General features: G+C 47.3%; 1 protein-coding gene across 1 annotated transcript in view; it reads left to right on the top strand.

The window, feature by feature from the left end:
• The window catches only part of LOC119177846 (rifampicin phosphotransferase), a 117,468-nt gene that overhangs the window by 7,222 nt on the left and 89,204 nt on the right, over positions 1 to 21,042 (top strand). The window contains exons 3-8 of the mRNA XM_075867303.1: positions 5,627 to 5,692; positions 8,255 to 8,365; positions 16,301 to 16,413; positions 18,438 to 18,490; positions 19,755 to 19,807; positions 20,813 to 20,928. Of these exons, the coding sequence (XP_075723418.1) occupies positions 5,627 to 5,692; positions 8,255 to 8,365; positions 16,301 to 16,413; positions 18,438 to 18,490; positions 19,755 to 19,807; positions 20,813 to 20,928 (512 nt within the window). The remainder of the gene's footprint in view (positions 1 to 5,626; positions 5,693 to 8,254; positions 8,366 to 16,300; positions 16,414 to 18,437; positions 18,491 to 19,754; positions 19,808 to 20,812; positions 20,929 to 21,042) is intronic.

Here is a 21,042-nt window from a genome sequence, read left to right as displayed (position 1 = left end):
AGGAAGACAAAGTCGGGCACATTCTAAAAGGAATCACCGAGGATGTTTACAGTTTCCTCATCGCGAAAGACACGTGGAAATTTGTCGCCGATGTCATTCGCCATTGCCGCACTTTTGAGCAACTAAAGACGATGCGCATCACGCCGAAGTTCGGCAGACTAGCCAATGTGACGACTATGGGAAGTATAGACAGCAACCAGCTGCTTGATCTTGCATCAACGATCCGGCAAAAAGTATGTGAAGAACTCGGCTTGTACGCGCAAGTGATACACCGCCCAAGCACTCATCCCCCCTACCTGCCACCAGAGTTCGAGCGAAACGTTGCTTCATTCTCCTCGCACTGAGTGGCGGATGGCATTGAGGATTCTGATGCCACACCTCAGTATCTGCCAAGTCTCTACGATAGAGGACCTGCCTATGACGCACGATCACGACGAGGACAGCCGCATTCTTATACTCGGGACTCTCAGCTAGACTGCGTCCCGCTGCGGCAAAGACAGCACCGACCCAACTACCAAGATTCAACTTACGACGAATACAATAAATTTCAGAGAGTGGCAGAAACCCGTTCTTCGCGTGATAACGAACTTCCTCGCCGACAGCAGCGGCCCAGAATTTGTTCCGATGAATACAGTATAAACTGCAACCCTCACGTGTGCTACAGCTGTGGTTTCACTGGGCATATCGCTCGGTATTGCCGCCAACAGCGCCGCCAATCACGAAGGACACCAGCCATGTCTTCGCCACCAAGACCCAGTGCTTCATATGACCTGCGGACAACTGATTTGTTTCCAGGTGATCGTTTTTCGTGCGAGACTTGACGCAGTCATTCGCCAGCATCCGAGCGGACTTTGACACTACCATTCAACCGTTCTCGTCGCTCGCCGTCTCCTCTGCGTCGTTCGTCTGCTCCGCCGCCGGGCAACTAGCATTCGCGGCCAATGAAGGTGAGGTCGCCGGACGGTTTTTTCAAGATATACCTCTGCCTATTGTTATGCTCAGAAACAAAGTGAATGTGTTGATTGATGGAATACCGACGATGGCGTCAGTTGACACTGGCGCGACTGTGTCAGTGATGAGCCTCGCCTTCAGAAACCACTTAGGTCGCAAAGTTATGTTTTTATGGGACGATACAATCACGTTTCGTGGTGTAGGCGGCGAGTGGCTTGGTCTTCTTGTTGTAGGGGTTGTCAGTGTTTCATTGGCTGGAAAAGTATTTGCATCCGAATTTCTCGTTCTATCTTGTTGTTCGCACGATGTGATTCTTGGTATAGATTTTCTGGAGCAATGCGGTGTTTCCGTCGACTGTGGTAGTGGCGAAATATCATTAAACAATTTGTTTCTAACGTCGCTTTCCGAAGAAGACTACTGTGGTGAAGACAGCAACACAATTAGTGTGATTTATGAAGTGATAGCACCATCTTGGTGCCTGACACTTATTCGAGTCTCTTCCACAGTGATTGATGATGCTTGTGTTGACCTCGCAGTGGGGCCTCTACGCGAGAACTGTTCTAAGAAGGACATACTTGTGCCCTGTTCTGTTGTGTGCATGACAAAAGGAGTAGCAGCATTGTGGGCGCCGAACTGTTCTGCCACGCCGGTTGTGCTTGCTGCGGGATGAAGATAACTCTCTTCGATGAAGCCTCATGCAGCTCGATAGCAGCACTAGCTACGCACCTCACCACCTCTTCTTCTCCTTGTGATATTCGGCATAATGAAGATCTAGTGCTCGGTATGATCAGCAAGACTCTCAGTACGACGGAATGGCAAGCGCTGGTGCAGGTCCTTTCCCGGCATGTTGCTACTTTTGGCTTCAAGCATAGAGATGCACCCCTTCAGTTACCCTCATCCCGCGCTCGTCACGTAATAGACACCGGCTCTGCACACCCCATCCGCCAAAATCCCTGCCGAGTGTCATCCTGTGAGCGCAAAATTATCGCCGAACAAGTAAAGGGCATGCTGAAAAAAGGTGTCGGGCAAGAGTCGCGCAGCCCGTGGGCAGCCCCGGTAATTCTTGTCAGGAAAAAGGACGGTTCCCTGAGATTCTACGTAGATTACAGGCGTATAAACACTGTGATGAAGAAATATGTATATCCCATACCGCAGATTGATGACGTCATAGATTGCTTGCATGCCGCTTCCTATTATTCAACGCTTGATTTGCGGTCCGGTCATTGGCAAATACCTAGGGAACTCGGCGACAAAGAAAAGACTGCTTTCATAACTCCGGATGGCTTATTTGAATTCAGTGTCATGCCTTTTGGCCATTGTAATGCTCCAGCCACCTTTGAAAGATTTATGAACACAGTATTACGTGGTCTAAAATGGGAAATACGCACGTGCTACCTTGACAATGTTGTGATCTTTGGCCGTACGTTGGAGGAACATAACAATCGTCCCCGTCTTGTTCTCGACTGCATCGAAAAAGCTGCGCTGGTTCTGAATTCCAAAAAAATGTCGCTTCGGTGAACGCCAAACTCTCGTGCTGGGGCACTTGGTTGACAAGGATGGCGTCAGACCTAATCCTCGCAAGATAGAAGCAGTTAGCTCTTTTAAATCACCGCAGTCCGCACGAGAACTTCGCTCATTTGTCGGCCTATGCTCACATTTTTGTCGTTTTGTTCCACGATTTGCGGAGATCGTGTACCCGCTGACAAGCATCTTGCGAAATGATGCAACATTCAACTGGACACCAGAGTGTGATGCCGCATTCTCACAACTTAAGTTAGTACTAACGTTAGCACCACCATTGCGTCACTTTGATCCATGTTGCCCGACTGAGGTCCACAATGATGCTAGTGGTATCAGTGTAGGAGCAGTGCTTGTACAACATCACAGTGGTGCAGAGCATGTCGTGGCATATGCCAGCTGCAGCCGTTGCCTGATAAAATCAGAACGCAATTACACAGTTATGGAACAGGAATGTTTGGCAGCTGTTATCACCGTACAGAAGTTCTGTTGTCTTTTTAGGAGGCAATTCAAGATGATTACTGATCATCGTTCATTATGCTGGCTGGTGGGTTTGGGTAATCCTTTCGGCCACCTCGCACGTTGGGCAGTGCGACTTCAGGAATACGACTTTAAGATGCCGTACAAGAGTGGCCGTCGTCACGCTGACGCGGAGTGCCTTTCCTGGATTCCTCTTGCGACTACCGACTGCGATGCTGAGAATTTTGACGACTGCTTTGCGGCTGCTACAAGCACGTTGCCCAACGCGGCTGACTTGCAGAGAGAACAACGTACCGATCTCAACCTGAATCCCCTTTTTGCCGCCGCACGTGCCTCCCAACAAAGCAGTCGCTTTACGGTTCGAGACAAGTTGCTCTATAAAACTAACTACTGCAGACCTGGAGCACGTTTTTTTTCTAGTTGTCCCCGAGAGCCTTCTCTCCAATTTTCTACGTGCTATGCATGACGATGTGACATCCGCTCATTTAGGCTTCGTACAAACGCCGAACCGCACGCAAGAACGCGTTTACTGTCCCGAAATGTACGAAACAACGAAGCGTTAAGTCGCTAGCTGCGAGACGTGTGAACGTCACAAGCGCCCGGGCACCGCTACACCAGGTCCCCTTCAGGCATTAACACCACCCAGCACACCTTTTGAACAAGTAGGAATTGACATCATGGGTCCCTTTCCGTTATCTAAAAATAAGAACCATTGAATAATTGTCTGCGTAGATCATCTTACACGGTATGCCGAGACGGCAGTCATTCTTTCATCTGCCGCGGCATCTGTGGCAGTCTTCCTGCTCCACTCCGTGGTCCTTCGCGATAGCCCACCGCGATACGCATCGTAGCTACGTAGCATCCCCCCCCCCCCTCCCCGGCGATAAAAGCGCTGTCTCGGTGCACATTAATTACCGTATCCTCCGCCAGGTAACCGACGTCACCAATGAGATCATTCCTGCATCTGAAACCACAAGCCTGCCTGCTTCTGCACCCAGTGATGTTGTGCACGTCAGCCGGCTAAAACCTAACCACCTGCCTACTAAAGACCGTAATTAATGTGCACCGATACGGCGATTTTACCGCCGGGGGGGGGGGGGTAATGCTACGTAGCGGACATATCAGCGGTCGGAAGACGACATCGAGGAAGTGGTCTGTCGGTTGTGCGTGCTGTCCTCCAACTTAGTCGATGCTATACGCATAAGTTTCAATATAGATTCTAAATAGACACGCCTCGTGTCATTTTCACGTAACAATATCAATGCACTTTCATTTGCTTGATGAAGACGTTGTACGCCAAGGTGGATCATTGACTACGGTGCTTGGTTACCGAGCTGAAGGTCCCGGGTTAGGTCCCGGCCGTGGTGATCTAATTTCAGTGAAGGCGAAATGGTAGAAGCCCATGTATACTGTGTGCTGTCAGTGCACGATAAAAAACACCAGATGATCAACATTTTCAAAACTCTTTTCAACGCGTTTTTCTAAATAATATATTGTATTTGGGACGTAAAACGCCGGATATTTTTTAACAATACGCAAATCCAGTACTTACTTTACACAAGATAAGTTTAAAAGACGCAGTTTGCACCGCGTGCAACCTTGCCCATTATGTGACTGGGGCTTAACATCTACAAGTCTCCACTAACCCCGAAAGTGCTAACCCAAAATCAACCAAGCACATCGTTATTGTCATAACAGTACGGCCCACGTCGATGGTGATAGAGATTGCGGCACCTTATTTTTCTCTGCTTTGCGCCACATATTTGCGACACTTTTGGGTCGACCCGCTTTGAGAATCATCTGAATTAGCCAAATTAAAGCCACATGTGACCGCATTAAGAACAGCTGAATGCCATCAAACTACACATATGTTTCATGGGACCAGACAACGGTTCCACATTATCTGTTTTTGTGAGTAATTGGGTTATAATAACGAGCTTTTACTATATGTGTACAAGCGCAATACTCTTATTTGTCGTGGCCACATTATAATCCGCAACTGTGAGCTCGACCTAATTGTAACGTCATGTGGCCTTCAGAGTGTTAATGAGACAGAAACAAGTAAACCACAAGTAAACATCGCCTAGTATACGACGATGTAACTGACTATGTGGCGATCAGTAGATACTACTATGCGGTGTCATAACCTACCTAACAAACACAATAGTAGAAGAAAACAGACATTCGGTTTTAGGAAAGTCAAGTTAAGAATTCTTAACATGGGTATCCGTTATCCTTGGAGTACGGCACGTATGGATGTTGCAGAAACTCTCAAACAGTCATACCGAGAGCACGAGAACACGCCATCTAGAAAGTGGAGCAATCTAAGCTGTTGTCTGAACTAGAAAAATTAATGTCTGCGTTAGAAGAGAATGCTCAGCTATGTTAAATTAATTTTGAACATTCTTTGAACAGTGCAAATTGTGTAGTTTAACAAACAGCAACGCAGCCAACAAACCACTAAGCTGATACATCTTGAAAGCAACATTAAGACAAAGCGAAGAAATGTGACGTGCGAAAATAACAAATAATAAAAGTTAATTTATGCATCGTGCACATTGAAAGAGCTCGACGTATTCCTCATGTTTACTAATGTTCTTGAGATGGGACTAATTGGTGGAGAACTACAAGTACTCTTGCGGGTGGTCAAAGCTAACACTTCGCCTGTTTCTCGCAGGAGACACGATGATTCATCAAGGGGACCATCCGTCGAATCCGAAGTCCACGTGAAGCTTGGGCTCATGTATGTATTGAATACAAGCATCTTGAAGTAAAGTGCCCTGCTAGCTTGAAGTTCAAGCACGGCCAAAAGTGTGCATTGTTTAAGGCGCTGAGCTATAGTCGGTACTCCAGTTGTAGTGAATAAAAGGAGTGCATATTTACATGTTTGTTAAGAATAAGCAGCATGCGTGGTTTTCACCCACATCAGCAGCGGCAAATAACAGAATGCCACTTTTTCAGATACTTTGTGCATTCAGAGGAATCAATGCAAGGTACATTTATTGTTGTCAGCAGCCGACTAAACTGTTATTCAAGAAAGACAAAGAAAGAGAAATATTGACAGAACGGTAGGGAATTCTGCCTGGGGTACTGTTTGCTCCGGCCTGCTACTGTATACTGGGGAAGGGTGACAGGGAAGAGAAGGTGGAATGGTTGGCGATAGTAAGGTAGGGAAATGAGTATATGGTAATGTAACTCTAACACTTAGTGACTCTAAACACGTGCATCCAGTCTGTAGCTTCTAAGAATGCCATGACGGCTCCTTTAACCACATTTGTGCTGCTGGCATCAGGACAAGGAACTAACACTTCCTCACTATAGTTAATGGTCGGCTAATACACCACCCAATTGAAAAGATCAGTTGCTAACATTCTCTTGCATAGCTGGACAGGTGCTGCGGTGGAAGTACATGACTTGGAAGATCCATCAGTACGCATGCGTGCCGCACCATCACATATTCTCCGAATGTGTAGGAGTGTAAGTTTGAAATCAAGAATAAGAATTTCAATGTCTGAAGTAAGGAGGTATGTTTATAGTGAAATGTTAGAGACAGTTCTGTTTCCTCAAGGTTTCACCTAGCCGAATTCTCCTGGTACAAGGCTGATCCCCTAAAATCAGCTGCAAAATTTGTTTGTGGTTCGCAGATTACGCGCGCAATATACTAAAACTGCAAAGCACCCTCTCTCTATTTAAACATAACTGCGCCATAGCGCGTAAGAGCTCGTTTCGCGAAAATTTTGTCCCGGTGACGTCGGCGTCTATGGCTGTGGGTGAAAAAGCAGCGTTGGTCATGAAAGAAGATTCATGGTAGAGTATAAGTTAGCACGTGAGTCGGAGTGCATTTGCAGTTTACCTTTGCTTGCGGTAATGTTTAGGTCTTCACCGTGATGCACGCTCAATGTTATTTTTTTTTACTGTGAAAGCTGTCACGAGACACAACAAGAAGGCCGTAGTTGTCCGCCGCCACCGCAGGCGTTCGTAGCCACTGTCGAACAAAAAAAAAACAAAATAGGAAAATATACCCAGCAGAGCGGAACGAGGTTCGAGCCTGGGTACTATCCGTGCTGGTCCAGGACTTTACGACTCAGCTACTTGGGCTTCATTTTTAAGGAACGGTATTCAATAGAATCAGTATTCAAATACTGGACAATATTGTACAGAATGACACTGTTGCAGTTCTGTAGTGACAATAAGTGTGCAAGCACTGCTTAGAAAAAATCTTTAAGGCAAAAGTGCTACAGTGTAGGGAAAGTTCGTCATCATGCGCTGCCCAAGAAATGTGGCGAGGCTAGGTACCTCACTGAGATGGGGTAGCAGTGCGGTCGAAAGTCAAGTTCATTATAAACATCCTTAAGGAGGATAGCCATTCGGGCGAAATGTGTGCGTGAAGGGGGTTTGGCTCTGCGTTGCAGTCACAGTTTTTTGTTCCTATTGCCTTACAAATACCGGTGCTCGTAAGTACAGCGCACAAAAAACTACGCAAGCGTTGTATCGAGAAGAAACCGTGTTAACATTCGCATTATAACGTAGTGATATATTAAGATAATAACCACGCGTCATAGAATGATAATTGTGCAACTAGGCGTCACGCAGTATGAATTGCATTAGGAGTAGGTCTTTGAATGCTTCCAATCCATTACGAAGGGCGCTCTCATAATTCCTCATTGTCATCAGCCAAGGAATCAAATAATACAGTAGTGGGTACTTCCAAGCGTCCTTGTTGTAGTAGTAGATACAAAAGAGTGTGAAATGGCTTAGAGAGATGGCGCTCTTTCGGCTTTTGCCGTGACTCTGCGGTGCAGAGTCACGGCAAAAGTGCAGGCCTGGCCTTTTTTATTTGTCAAATATTGCTTTATGGCAGTTTTTATTAGCAGTCATTATGTGGTAAATACAAATAAAAACTGTATATATTTTATTTTAGTGTAAGGTGTGTTGTTTACTTGGTCTCTTTTGCTTTTGAGCAGCTATTTCTTCTCTTTTCTGCAAGAGAACGTAAAAAAAAAACGAACTTGCCCAGGCACTGTGAACCTCGGCCTCTCCACAGGAAGCAGTATCGAACATAACAGGGCATGTATTTACAAAACCATTCCAGAAAAAAATGCACCTGAGAGAATATTTCAGCCGCACTTAATGCGGCATATATAATCTAAGTCGGCCATTCAACGCTAAACAGCTTTACGAAAAAGATATCTTGTGAATTCTCCTCCAGACCCCACTGTGCTGTTAAATCCAGATACTCACACGCGCTATATGACCATCGCTCATAACTGGCTTTCTCATTTCCTCGTTTTTTCATTGCTTTCAGCTGGTCGACCGTGTCACACACACTGGAGCATCCCGCCCAGTTGGCGCCGGCACTTTTGGCGGAGTGTTGTGCGGAAGGGTCTACGCTAGAGATTCTTCGTGCGGTTAAAAGGTAAGCATCGCTTCACGCAGATAACTGATGTCAGAGCTTTGCAGTGTAGGTAGGCATTTGCCCAAAATGAACACCGAAGAAAGAACTCCATGTCGGCCTTTAAGGATTAGCTAAAGAGGATTCGAAGGCGAAAGTGATGTTGCATACGGCATATACGTCACCACATCGAGATGATTGTGTTGCCCACGTGCATTTATTATATTATCATTGGTTGTGACTTTCTGCATTATGCTTCCGCTGTTATATCCTTTAAAGAGAACGTCATTTACATCACTCATACAATGGATGCGCTCATTTCAGTTTCGTCACCCTTGATCTCCAACTTGGTCCTTCTTGAAGACTGCGTCCTATCCCCTGGTCACGAACACGTGATAGCTATCGCATCTACCCAAGTGACCGACGGTGATGCACTAGTGGCTCCTTTTCGCTGCACCTCCCGTGTGATTCTCGTTACCTCTTGCCTCCTCTGGTTTTCCCGTGACTGCGCTATTCGGCCCATTTGTAACAAAACTGCAGAATATATGCTGTTGTCGAAAGGAATTACAGTGGAAAAGATCGGCACCTCTCCACTGACCTCCATCGCAGCACTCTGCCCGTCTTCGTCAGCAGTACCAGCTCCAGGTTCACGCTCTTTCTCTTTTTGAGCTGCGATTGGTTCAGACCTCACACCTGGTTGGTCTGAAGCGCAAAACCTGCTTTGATAGCTGTGCCACATCACTGAGTCAGACTTCCGCGGCTGTACATCACACTGAAACCGACGGTTCTCGGGTGATAAGCCGTCAGCCGTGTCAGGTTTCTCAGTCAGAGAGAGAAATATTTGAAAAAGAAGTGAACAAGATGCTACCGCGAAATATATGACGGCCTTCTTCGAGTTCCTGGACATCTCCAGTCATTTTAATTAAAAAGAAGGATGGCTCTGTTCGTTTCCACATTAACTACCACGCGTTAAATACGATCACACGCAAAGACGTATATCCTATGCCTCGAATTGGCGCCTTAGACACACAACAAAAACAAACTATTTTTCGAGCCTTGACTTACGATCAGGCAACTGGCAAATCCTCATGAACGAGGCTGACAAAGAAAAAACTGTATTTGCTACGCCAAACGGCCTTTATGAATTTAATGCAATGCCATTCGGCTTGTGCAACCCTCCAGCCACGTTTGAGTGCATGATTGATACTGTTCTTTGTGGCCTGAAATGGAAGACCTGCCTCTGTTACTGAGATGATATTGTTGTTTTTTTCATCTCTGTTTGCCCAAAATCCTCAACGATTAGACGAAGTACTACAATGTCTCTCCAAGGCTCGCCTTCAAATAAATACAAAAAAGGGCACATATGCCAGCAAAACCATCGAAGCCTCGGTCACGTGGTTTCCAAAGACAGAATCCAACCTGATCCCGAGAATATCACAGCTGGGCTACAGCTCCCTGGACCATCAAACCAAAAGACGATGCTCTAAATTGCCGCTGACGTTTTCCGGTCAACGTTGGATCGTCACTGCAGTCGACCGTCTAACAAGATGCGCCGAGACTTCACCTCTTCATTATGCTACCACCACAGAAATCGCCGAATTTTTCTTGACCTCCATCGTCTTGCGCCACGGAGCCCCCTCGCGTTCTTTTGAGGGACCGTGGCAAAGCCTTCATTTCCAAGGTCCTCGAGGAAGTCCGCCGGGTGTGTATAATACAACGCATAAAACCACTTTTACATATCATCCGCAGTCGAATGGCCTTACCGAGCGCTTCCACCAAACACTCTGACATGATATCCACGTACTTACATCCTGACCACAAAAATTGGGATAACATTTTACCATTTGTCACCTTCGCCTACAATGCTGCAATACAGCAATAAACTGGCTACAGCCCGTTTTTCCTTTTGTGTGGCCGATCTACCTCCTCGGTCTTCGACACGGCATTTTTCTTTGCATAATCTTCGACCTGTACCTCACTCCTAGAAGAGTTCGCAGCGTTAATCACTCACTGCCATGAAATTGCTCGCAAAAACACAACAGCAACCCCCCCCCCCCCCAAAAAAAAACATCGCTGTGATAGCAAACGAAGCGACGTGGCCTTTAATGCGGGCAATAAGGTTTTACTATGAACCGCGGTTCGAGCGTTGGGGCCTTGCGAGAAATTTCTTCACCGGTATGTTAGCCCATACACCGTTGTACGACAGACGTCTCCAGTTAACTATCTGGTCACCCCGCTTCAGTCCGTCACCGACCGCCGTCTGCGCAGCACAGAAATCGTTCACAACTCGCGCATAAAGTCTTTTATTACTCGTTCAGCCGATCTCTGCTGAGTTGCAGCCAGGTTGGCCGCTTTGAAGAGGGAGGAAATCGTAAGCACATTCCAAGAACTTCATCGTTCTTACTTTTACATGCCCATCATCATCGTTCCTCTCTCGTTGGTGTTCTGAGCCGAGGGAGACATTGCGGAATAAACTCTTCTCTTGCCTGGTGAAGTCTGCCTGCGTCTTTCAATATATATATATATATATATATATATATATATATATATATATATATATATATATATATATATATATATATATATATATATATATATATATATATATATATATATATATATATATATATTGTTGAGACGTTTATTGGCGGACACTTGTCGACGATGCTTGACAGCGACAGTCAATGCGGGTACCGACTCTCTGCACGAGCTGCTCTTCTTCTTGCTAAAAAGGGCAACCCACTAGAAGGCGCTGTAGAGGACGACCCACTGTTCGAAGGCTTCACCACAACTACCCCGGGTACGAAGAGGGAGCCGCCTGGCGACCTAGCAGCTGGTTACTATAAGCGGGTCGTGGTAGGCTTTGAGGCGCTCCACGTTGACAATGTCGCGCCCTCGACGGCGCATGTCCGAAGATGGTTCGATGGGTTCGATTAAGTAATTTACAGGGGAAGTGCGTTCGACGACACGGTAGGGGCCTTCGTATTTGGGCAATAGTTTTGAAGATAGGCCAGTTGAAGTGGTAGGGATCGAGAGCCAGACGAGCGCTCCAGGGAGGAACATGGGCGCAGTAGTGCTGGTGTCAGCGCGAATGCCTTTTTGCCGCTCTTGATCATGAGCTGTAAAGGTCCTTGCAAGCTCTCGACACTCTTCAGCAAGCTTGGCTGTAGCAGAAATAGGCGCCCACTCTGACGGATCTGGCTTGTACGGAAGTATAGTGTCGATGGTGTGCGACGGGTGCCTTCTATATAATAAAAAGAAAGGTGAAAAGCCAGTAGTGCTCTTAGGGGCGGTGTTATATGCATAGGTGACGAAGGGTAGAATGGAATCCCAATTTGTGTGATCGGCGGCGACGTACTTGGAGAGCATGTCGCCGAGCGTACGGTTGAAGCGTTCAGTGAGGCCATTCGTATGCGGGTGGTAAGCGGCAGTTTTGCGGTGAACAACGTTGCACTCTTTGAGAATGGCTTCGACGACTTCAGACAGGAAGACGCGGCCTCGATCACAGAGCAGTTCCTGAGGTGGACCGTGTCGCAGCATGAATCGTTGGAGCAGGAAGGAGGCCACATCGCTCGCTGTAGCCGCGGGGAGAGCGGCAGTTTCGGCGTATCGCGTGAGGTGGTCCACAGCAACAATGGCCCAGCGGTAACCGGCCGACGTTAGTGAAAGTGGCCCATACAAATCGATGCCAACGCGCCCAAACGGCCTGGCAGGGCAAGGAAGAGGTTGCAGACCTACCGGCGACAGGTGCGTTGAAGTTTTGTGGCGCTGACATTCTATGCAGGAGCGAACGAATTTCTGCACATAGCGGTACATGCCGCGCCAAAAGTACCGTTGGCGAATGCGCTGGTATGTCTTCGATACGCCGGAGTGCGCACATTGCGAATCAGTATGAAAGAATTCGCATATGTCAGAGCGCAGACTGCAGGGTATGACTAGTAGCCACTGGCGGCCGTCACCGCTGTAATTGCGTCGGTGGAGAAGGTCGTCGCGAACGGCGAAATGGTGGGCTTGACGACGCACCGCGCGAGTGGATGTAGTGGATGGATCAGTCAGCAAGTCTATCAGTGAGGCAATCCATTGATCCTTGCGCTGTTCAGTAGCAACGACATGAATGCTAATGGAAGAAACGGCAAGGTGAGATGCTGAGTCGTGGGCATTGTCGTCAGGCAAGGGAGAGCGCGACAGGGCGTCGGCGTCAGCATGTTGCCTTCCGTTGCGGTACAGCACGCGGATGTCGTAGTCTTGCAGGCGAAGTGCCCACCGGGCGAGACGGCCTGAGGGATTTTTCAATGATGACAACCAGCATAGTGCGTGATGGTCGGTGACTACATCAAATGGGCGACCATATAAATAAGGTCGGAACTTGGTAAGGGCCCAGACGATTGCCAGACATTCTTTCTCAGTGACGGTGTAATTAGTCTCGGCTTTTGTAAGCGTACGGCTTGCATACGCCACGACATATTCCGGGAACCCTGGTTGGCACTGCGCAAGGACAGCGCCGAGACCGACACCACTGGCGTCCGTGTGTACCTCTGTAGGGGCAGTAGGGTCGTAGTGGCGGAGTATGGGAGGCGACGTCAGTAAACGACGGAGCGTTGTGAATGCGTCGTCACACTGTGATGACCACGAATGGAGAGGCCCGTTACTACCGAGGAGGTTTGTCAGCGGCGATATGATAGACGCGAAGTTTCGGATGAAGCGCCGAAAGTAAGAACACAGTCCTATGAAACTGCGCAGTTCCTTAACGGATGTCGGCTTGGGGAACTCGGTCACGGCCCGAAGCTTGGCTGGATCGGGGAGAATTCCGTCCTTGGACACGACGTAGCCGAGTATTGTCAACTGCCGAGCTACAAATCGGCACTTCTTTAGGTTCAGTTGCATACTGGCGTCACTCAGACGCGTTAAAACATGCCGCAGGCGTTGAAGGTGCGTGGAGAAGTCCGGAGCGAAAACGACGACGTCATCGAGGTAGCACAGGCACGTGTGCCATTTCAGGTCACGTAGAACGGTATCCATCATGCGCTCAAAGGTGGCAGGCGCATTGCACAGCCCAAACGGCATGACGTTGAATTCGTACAAGCCGTCGGGAGTGACGAAAGCGGTCTTCGGTCGAGCGTCCTCAGCCATAGGTACTTGCCAGTACCCTGAGCGCAAATCTAGAGATGAAAAGAATTCGGCTCCTTGCAGGCTGTCAATCGCGTCATCCACACGCGGTAGTGGGTACACGTCCTTACGAGTGATCTTGTTGAGACGTCGGTAGTCCACACAGAACCGCACAGAAACGTCCTTCTTCGCGACGAGAACGACAGGAGACGCCCAGGGGCTGTTAGAGAGTCGAATAACATCGCGGCGTAGCATGTCGTCCACTTGCTCGTTGATTACACGGCGTTCTGTGGGAGATACGCGATATGGACGTTGCCGTAGTGGTGGTTGTGCGCCTGTGTCAATGCGATGCGTAACAGTGGATGTGCGGCCGAGAGAAGGTTGAGATACATCGAAAGAAGAGCGGAATTCTTCCAACAGGGCCAGAAGCTGGGAGCGCTGTAACGGCGTAAGGTTGTCGGCAATGGAAGGACCAAATACATGAGCGGATGATGAAACAGATGTAGAAACAGCACTAAGCGTATTGGAACTTCGACAGTGCGTGTCATCAGGTTGATCCATGACTTGTGCGTCTTCGATGGGTTCCACGCTGCCGAGACATTCCTCTCGCACCAACGTAACACTGTACGGGGATGAGTTCAGAACAAAAATAGTGGTGCTGCCGCGAGTTACTTGCACGGTCGCGAAAGGAACCAGCAAACCTTTTCTGGTAAAAACACGGTGAGATGGTGAGAGGAGTGCAGCGGTGTCTGAAAGACTTGCACAGTAGACCGACACCGCCGCGGACGAGTTTGCAGGCACTTGCGTGTCGTCCCTGACGAGTAACTTGCTTGCAGTAGATGGACTGTCGGCCGGCGTCAAAGAAGAGAATGGTGTGAGCTCTATTTCTGCTGGTGCGCAATGAATGACGGCGTCGTGGCGGGAGAGAAAATCCCATCCTAGGATGACGTCGTGAGAGCATGAAGGAATTATGATGAATTCGACGGCATACATCACGTCCTGAATCATGAGGCGAGCTGTACACATCGCTGTAGAGTGAATGCTTTGGGCGCTGGCTGTACGGAGGGAGAGCCCGGAAAGTGGCGTGGTCACTTTGCGCAGTAATCGGCTAAGCTTTGCGTCCATCACGGATACGGCGGCTCCAGTATCTACAAGGGCAGATGCACGAACACCATCCACAAGCACGTCTATCACGTTCGATGGTCTTTCCTGAGGGCTTCCGCAGTTCGACAGCGTCGCAGCCCTTGCCTCGTGGACTGCGACGACTAGTTTTCCTGGTCACCCTCTAGTGGACGTGGCCGCATCGGCGACAGTGAGCGACGTCGCGGAGAATGTGAGCGGCGGGTAGATGGAGCCGGGCGGGGCGACGGTGACGTAGGTGGCGGTTTGTCATAAAAGCGGCTCGATTGGCTTGAAAAATTGGAGGCGACCTGCGGTCGCTCCAATTTTTCTTGCTTGTGGTTGCGTCGGTCACGCGACCTGCGGTCGCGTGACCGACGCAACCACAAGCAAAGCAGATGGGGCGATTGTCCACAGTGCGCCATCGGTTCGCGGGTCCCATCCATGTCGAAGAACGCGATGGGCGAGCCGGCTGCTGATATAACTGCATAGTGGGCGGCACACGGGGCACGTGGATGACGTCGGTATATGTAGGCGGCACAGTTTCTCCGAAGGCCTGGGGTCTGGCGATGGTATCGGTGTAACCAAGAGGGCCAGTCACAGGAATCGGTGGGGGTGGCCTGGCGACAACTTGGGCGTAACTGAGTGGTGTAGATACTGGAGGCGGCTGGTGATATTCTGGAACAACCTCCGCGATTTCCTGCTGAATTGCTCGGCGGAGGGGAGGCAGAAGTGTGCTTGACGACTGTTCAGCAGGTTGCGGGGAAACAAAGGCCAGTAAAAAGACCTGGCGGGCAACTTCCTCACGCACGAATGACTTGATTTCAGCAAGCAAGGCGGTGTGGTCCGGAAGTGTTGACAAGGCCGAGAGATCAGCGTCACGTGAGGGTGGTCGACGGGTCATCGAGCGCTGCCGTCGCAGCTCCTCGTAACTTTGGCAAAGTGTAATGATCTCTGCCACAGTGCGAGGGTTCTTGGCCAGGAGCATGGTGAAGGCATCGTCGGTGATGCCTTTTAGAACATGGGTAATTCTGTCGGCCTCTGACATGCTCGCGTCCACTTTCTTGCACAAGTCAAGGATGTCCTCTATGTAGCTTGTGAAGGACTCACCGGTCTGCTGTGCTCGTTCACGTAACCGCTGTTCGGCTTGAAGCTTACTAACGGCAGGACGGCCGAACACGTCGACGACGGCGGTTTTAAAAGCGGACCAAGTGGGGAAATCGGATGCGTGGTTGTTGTACCACATGCCGGCCACACCCGCGAGGTAGAAAACCAGGTTGCCGAGTTTACCTGCCTCGTCCCAATGATTGGGGACGCTGACGCGTTCGTACATAGCAAGCCAGTCCTCGACGTCGGTGCCATCCGCGCCGGTGAAGACAGGAGGGTCGCGGATGCGGGGAACACCGGAACATGGCGTCGGCGCAGGAGGAAGCGTTTGCTGTGCGACGTCTTGGTGCATGGTAGAAGGCACGGTGCGGGATCGAAGCTCCAGGGGCATCAAATGCTAACCGAAGGTGTTAGAAGGGCACAGCACTCTCCACCAAATTGTTGAGACGTTTATTGGCGGACACTTGTCGACGATGCTTGACAGCGACAGTCAATGCGGGTACCGACTCTCTGCACGAGCTGCTCTTCTTCTTGCTAAAAAGGGCAACCCACTAGAAGGCGCTGGAGAGGACGACCCACTGTTCGAAGGCTTCACCACAATATATATTTCTTTCCGTGTTCCTATAGATTGACGACTGAAATGGACTCGTACGATCAAGCTGGTATGATGTCTGGTGAAATCGTAGTGGATGGTGAGAGGAGAGAGCTGTACCTCTGGGGATTCAAAATCAAGAATCAAGGTAAGCTTGGAGGGATGAAGTCATACAAAATTTTTTTTGAGATCGCACAATCCGCAAAGATTAGTATAGGGGGTATAGTTTCGTGCTGAGTTTCATATGCGTCGTAGAATCACATGGAGCTACACAGCTGCGGCATACCTTGCGCACTCTGTGCGGCATGTTTCTATGTCGCCTTATCGGTACCTTGAATCTCGATAGTTATCTCAGATAACGCACATTTTCTTGGGATTAAAAAGTATACTATAAATATGAAGCTACTACAACTGCCCCGAAATAATAACTTCGCTAATTAAGAAGCTTTTGGTAATTACAGGCTTTATTGTTTCATGATTGAACGATTGTAAGTCGACTTGAATGTATATTGGCTGGACTAAAACTGCTTGGTAAAGAAAAAAAAACTGAAAAAAATACACGCGAGTAGATATTATAAAAGACTTGTTTACGTAGTCGGTCAACTGACCACAAAGGATCGCTAATTATCGTCAGGCAAGCCCTAATCATGCACCGTGAGAAGCAGACCTTACAGGACTAGAAGTGCGCTTTCTGCATTCTCGTTTCTGAGGCGAAGACGCGAGCTTATTGCGTGACAATTTCGTGGACAGCCAGGAGAAACATATGTGTGTTCAAAGCTGTCTTAACGGGTGCGACCGCAGCTATACAGAGAATCTATAGCACTGCAGCAAAATTTTTGGATCATTTAAAAAAAAAAAACGTTTCCTCGCAGGGTTGCTGATGGTGCGGGTTGCGTGGGAGTAAATATGGTATACGGCGTTGAAATGCAGAGTGGACGCAATTATAGTGTAATGATAATGATGCCATAGTGTCTCTAACTTCTAATTTGTACCACCATAACTGGCGGTAATAGGTGTTTTTTTTAGCAAACGAAAGGCTTCCTTGCGATTAATTGCTCGTAATGTGAATGCGTTCCAGCAATCGACGAGAAACATAGTTCAGCTAGGAATCACCAGGATAACACACACATGATAATTGAGGCTGTGGCTATCCCTAAAGAGATTGTGTGCGCAATTCTTCCTTTGGTCCAACTAACAATAAGCAGACTACTTTAGTTGTTGCACAAGTGTAACTTATATCCATGTACGGTTGGTTTTCCTGGTGTTTTTTATTGTATTTGCTGTTAAATGGTCTCCTGTATCAATTACTGTATTTATGTATAAATGAATGAGCGGTGATCACGTGCGCTATATTGTTTTAGTTATTCATGTATTGGGTTCAAACGTATTAGTTGAAATGACAGTTCTCGTCGACTCCTTGTCCCATGCCTCTACCACACTTATCGTGTAGCTCAAAATGACTGAAGCGGCAGCTTTAGTTGGTAGGCTTCATATAAAGAGACAATAAGAAGTGCAGACATGGACACAATATAAAAGAACAAAGTACTCCAGAGGTCAAGTGCCAACAGAAAGGGCGCACTGCGCTGAAAACAAAGAAGGCACAAAACTTATATGACCATACCTAGTCATGTTAGCGCCATTTGCCGCCTAGACTCACATGCGAATCAAAAGCTACCTCCCGCATGCGTGTCTACTACTCTAGTTGAAACCAACAACACGCACACTTGTTGTTGTGTCTCCATAAAACTGCGCAACGCCAATTTGGCATGCCAAAGCTGAAGTTATCTAGAACGTGAAGTGCATTCTGTCAATTTGTATTCTACTCTTTTGTTGCCTTGATTTTCTTCAGTCTGTGCTCATCTGCATGCTTTACATTATTTCATCATGCAATCATTATATATCGTGCAAAAGCGGCGGTATTTTCAACATCTGATCTCCTAGTTATTTCTTTGTGCGACCATGGGAATGGTAGTTACCGCCAGTTAAAACGGTGGTGGTGAACGTAGAACGTCCTTTACGCGAGATGGCTTTGCGTAACATAGTGTTTGTTTTAGAGGTTATAGCTGGCCGATCAACGTTCACATCCTAGCTAAAGGCACCAACTCCGGAAGGCTCGAAACACTGTGTGCGGCGTTGTCAGATCCAACCTAACATGAGAGCCTTTGGTTCCAGGAAACATGCAAGTGGACGTCTGTGAAGAAGACCACCACATCGGCTTCCTTGAGGTAATGATCATTTGCACATTGTAACATTAGGTCAATGCGTAAGAACTTTGGGTGGACTAGAGTATCTGAGATTTCACAAAAGCGTGGATCTATGGTGGGGAAATTTGGCAGCAACTGCCGATTACTACCGCCCAACCGAGCAGTGTTGCGAATCATCATTCAGTGTCACCAGAATAGGAGGTACAATGAAGTGCTTTAGAAGCTTAAAAATTGATTAAAAGTAATTACGCTTGCATTTTCCCGCACGCTTTACGCTTAATCTAAGCAGAGATCGACCTTTGAAGAGCGCGCTTAGTACCTTGCCGGATGCCACCGGAGTAAATGACGCATATGTTTCATTAACTCCTCTAACGCTTGTGACTGCTTACATTCGACGCTTTGCAGAAACATAGAACTGATAATACGGCGGAAATAAGTAATGATGATGAGGTCATGTACTGAATGAAAGTAAGTTTGGAATAAGTATGCGGAAAAGCCGTGACAGAGAAACACTAATGGGTAGTTAATCCGTCTGCAAATATTTCAGAACGCTCACTTCTCCAGTACTTTTCTTCTTTTCTTTCCAACTTTCTTTCAAATGTTTTACAAAGCTTTCTCAGGGTAGCCAGCTGGACAAACGTCTCGCCAACTTCCCTGTCTTTTGCCTTCCTCTTTCCATTCTTTTGTTCTTCACTCTCTTCACGTGTGAATGAACGCTGCGACTTTTTACTGTTTTTGAAGCGTTTGATGCTAGCATGAATGCAGGACAAAATTGGGATCTGGACGATTTCTGCAGCACAGTGGTAAGTCACCTCCTCTCACACCATCGCAATCGTGGAGGTGCGTTCACATGTCAAAAAGATGGAAAGGTTGTAAGTCGGGGTTTCAAAAACTTCAAGGACACCTAAGAAAAAGTGACGTAGCAGAGGAGCCAACTGCTAATAATATGATTGTGGAAAGGCGCGAATAAAACTTTTAGATGTTCGCGAAGCTGGAAAATGCATTGACGTTTTTTTTTCGTTGGTAGTTGAGGCTGCTTTTACCTGTTCCTCGTTCCATTACGATACACATATTTATTTGTAAAAAACGATGCACTGCCTAATATTGTTGTACAATACAGGTTAGTTTCTACATTTACAGTGGTATTAATTGTAATGAATATTTAAAAACTTAGCTCTAACAATGTGTCAGTGTCACATACTTGTGACGCTGATGACTGCGCCTTCGCGTTACGCAATGATTTGTGTTGATTTGCTTCTGTTCACTGCCTTTGCATTTATTTCAGAATGGGGTCATGTACCATTTGATTCGCACGAGCAAATACGGAGCGAGAAATGGGTGAGCCTGTGTTTGCTAGACTGGTGTCAATATTGCCATTTTAAAACGACTACCTGTGACGAATGCATGATATGTTAGCTGGAACAGTGTACAGCGTTTGTAATTGCGATTTACCTATATAGTGATTTTAGTGAAAAAAGTGAGGTTTATTTTCTAACAGAAGGAAATGATGGGAAATCGGTATTTAGTTTTTTTGGGGTTATTCAAGTGGCTTTGAATGTTTGCAAGAGCGAAATTGCTGAGGCAGTAACCACATCGCGCTATGTTCTCTGGCAAATGCAAGCATATGCATACTACTGCGCATGTCGAAAAATTCAAATAATGATTAAGCCTAGCGCAGAAACTGAATGAGCAAGCGCATTAAAATGTTTATAATGACCAAATCGAGTAGGCGCCTTTTATTATGTCACGCCATGAGAAAAAAAGCACATATATATCATGAAAAAATCATTGAAGACGCACACAAACGCACAAATTCATTGGGGACAAGGCATTGCGGAACTTATTTGCTCATATTATTCCTTTCTATTTACTCATATTGCTCCTTTCATTGGCAAAGTGCTCTCTGCGTGCAGTGGCAGACAATGTGCAGCGTTATTGGCTGTAGTGCTTAGTTTTTATCGAGGCTACATAAGCGTAGCGTTCTCATTCATGGCAAAAGAAACGTCTAATCGGTATTGGCTGGAGCTAGTTACTTCGTAGAAAAAGATTGGTCGTAACAGCAGAATTTCATACGAGGGACAAATGGAAGGCAAGGTCAAGTCTGTCTTCTCTTCTTGCCTCTTATCAACTCTTATCGAGTACCACTGCCCAAACCAATGTTAGGGAAAAGATACTTGGGATTCGCGTTGTAATATTATCTAGCTGGAAAGAGCAACTTAACTTGGCTACATTAGGGGCTTGATTTACAGGATCCACTGCATGCGACAGCGTTTGCCTGCATAATAATAACGCCATTGTAATATAAAAAACAGTGAGAAATCAAGGGGCATTTTACTTTTCCAGGATCTACTACGGATCAGTTTACGCTCCCTCATGTGAGATGCGATCTATTGACTACGTCGGGGAAAAGAGCAAGCACGAATTGAAGGCTGAATGTGGCCAACTGCATATACGAGGTGGTGAGTTGTCGGGATGGCATTCAAGGGTAGTTTATTTTGTAATCCTTAGAGATTCAACATGGTAGCATTAGTGGATGTTTTTTGTTCCAATATTGTACTAAAGGATCGAAATAT

Source organism: Rhipicephalus microplus, chromosome 1, assembly GCF_043290135.1.
Source record: "Rhipicephalus microplus isolate Deutch F79 chromosome 1, USDA_Rmic, whole genome shotgun sequence".
In the NCBI taxonomy this organism is placed as follows: domain Eukaryota; kingdom Metazoa; phylum Arthropoda; class Arachnida; order Ixodida; family Ixodidae; genus Rhipicephalus; species Rhipicephalus microplus.
The sequence above is the reverse complement of the archived record's forward strand: the minus strand, read 5'-3'. Positions and strand labels throughout refer to the sequence as shown.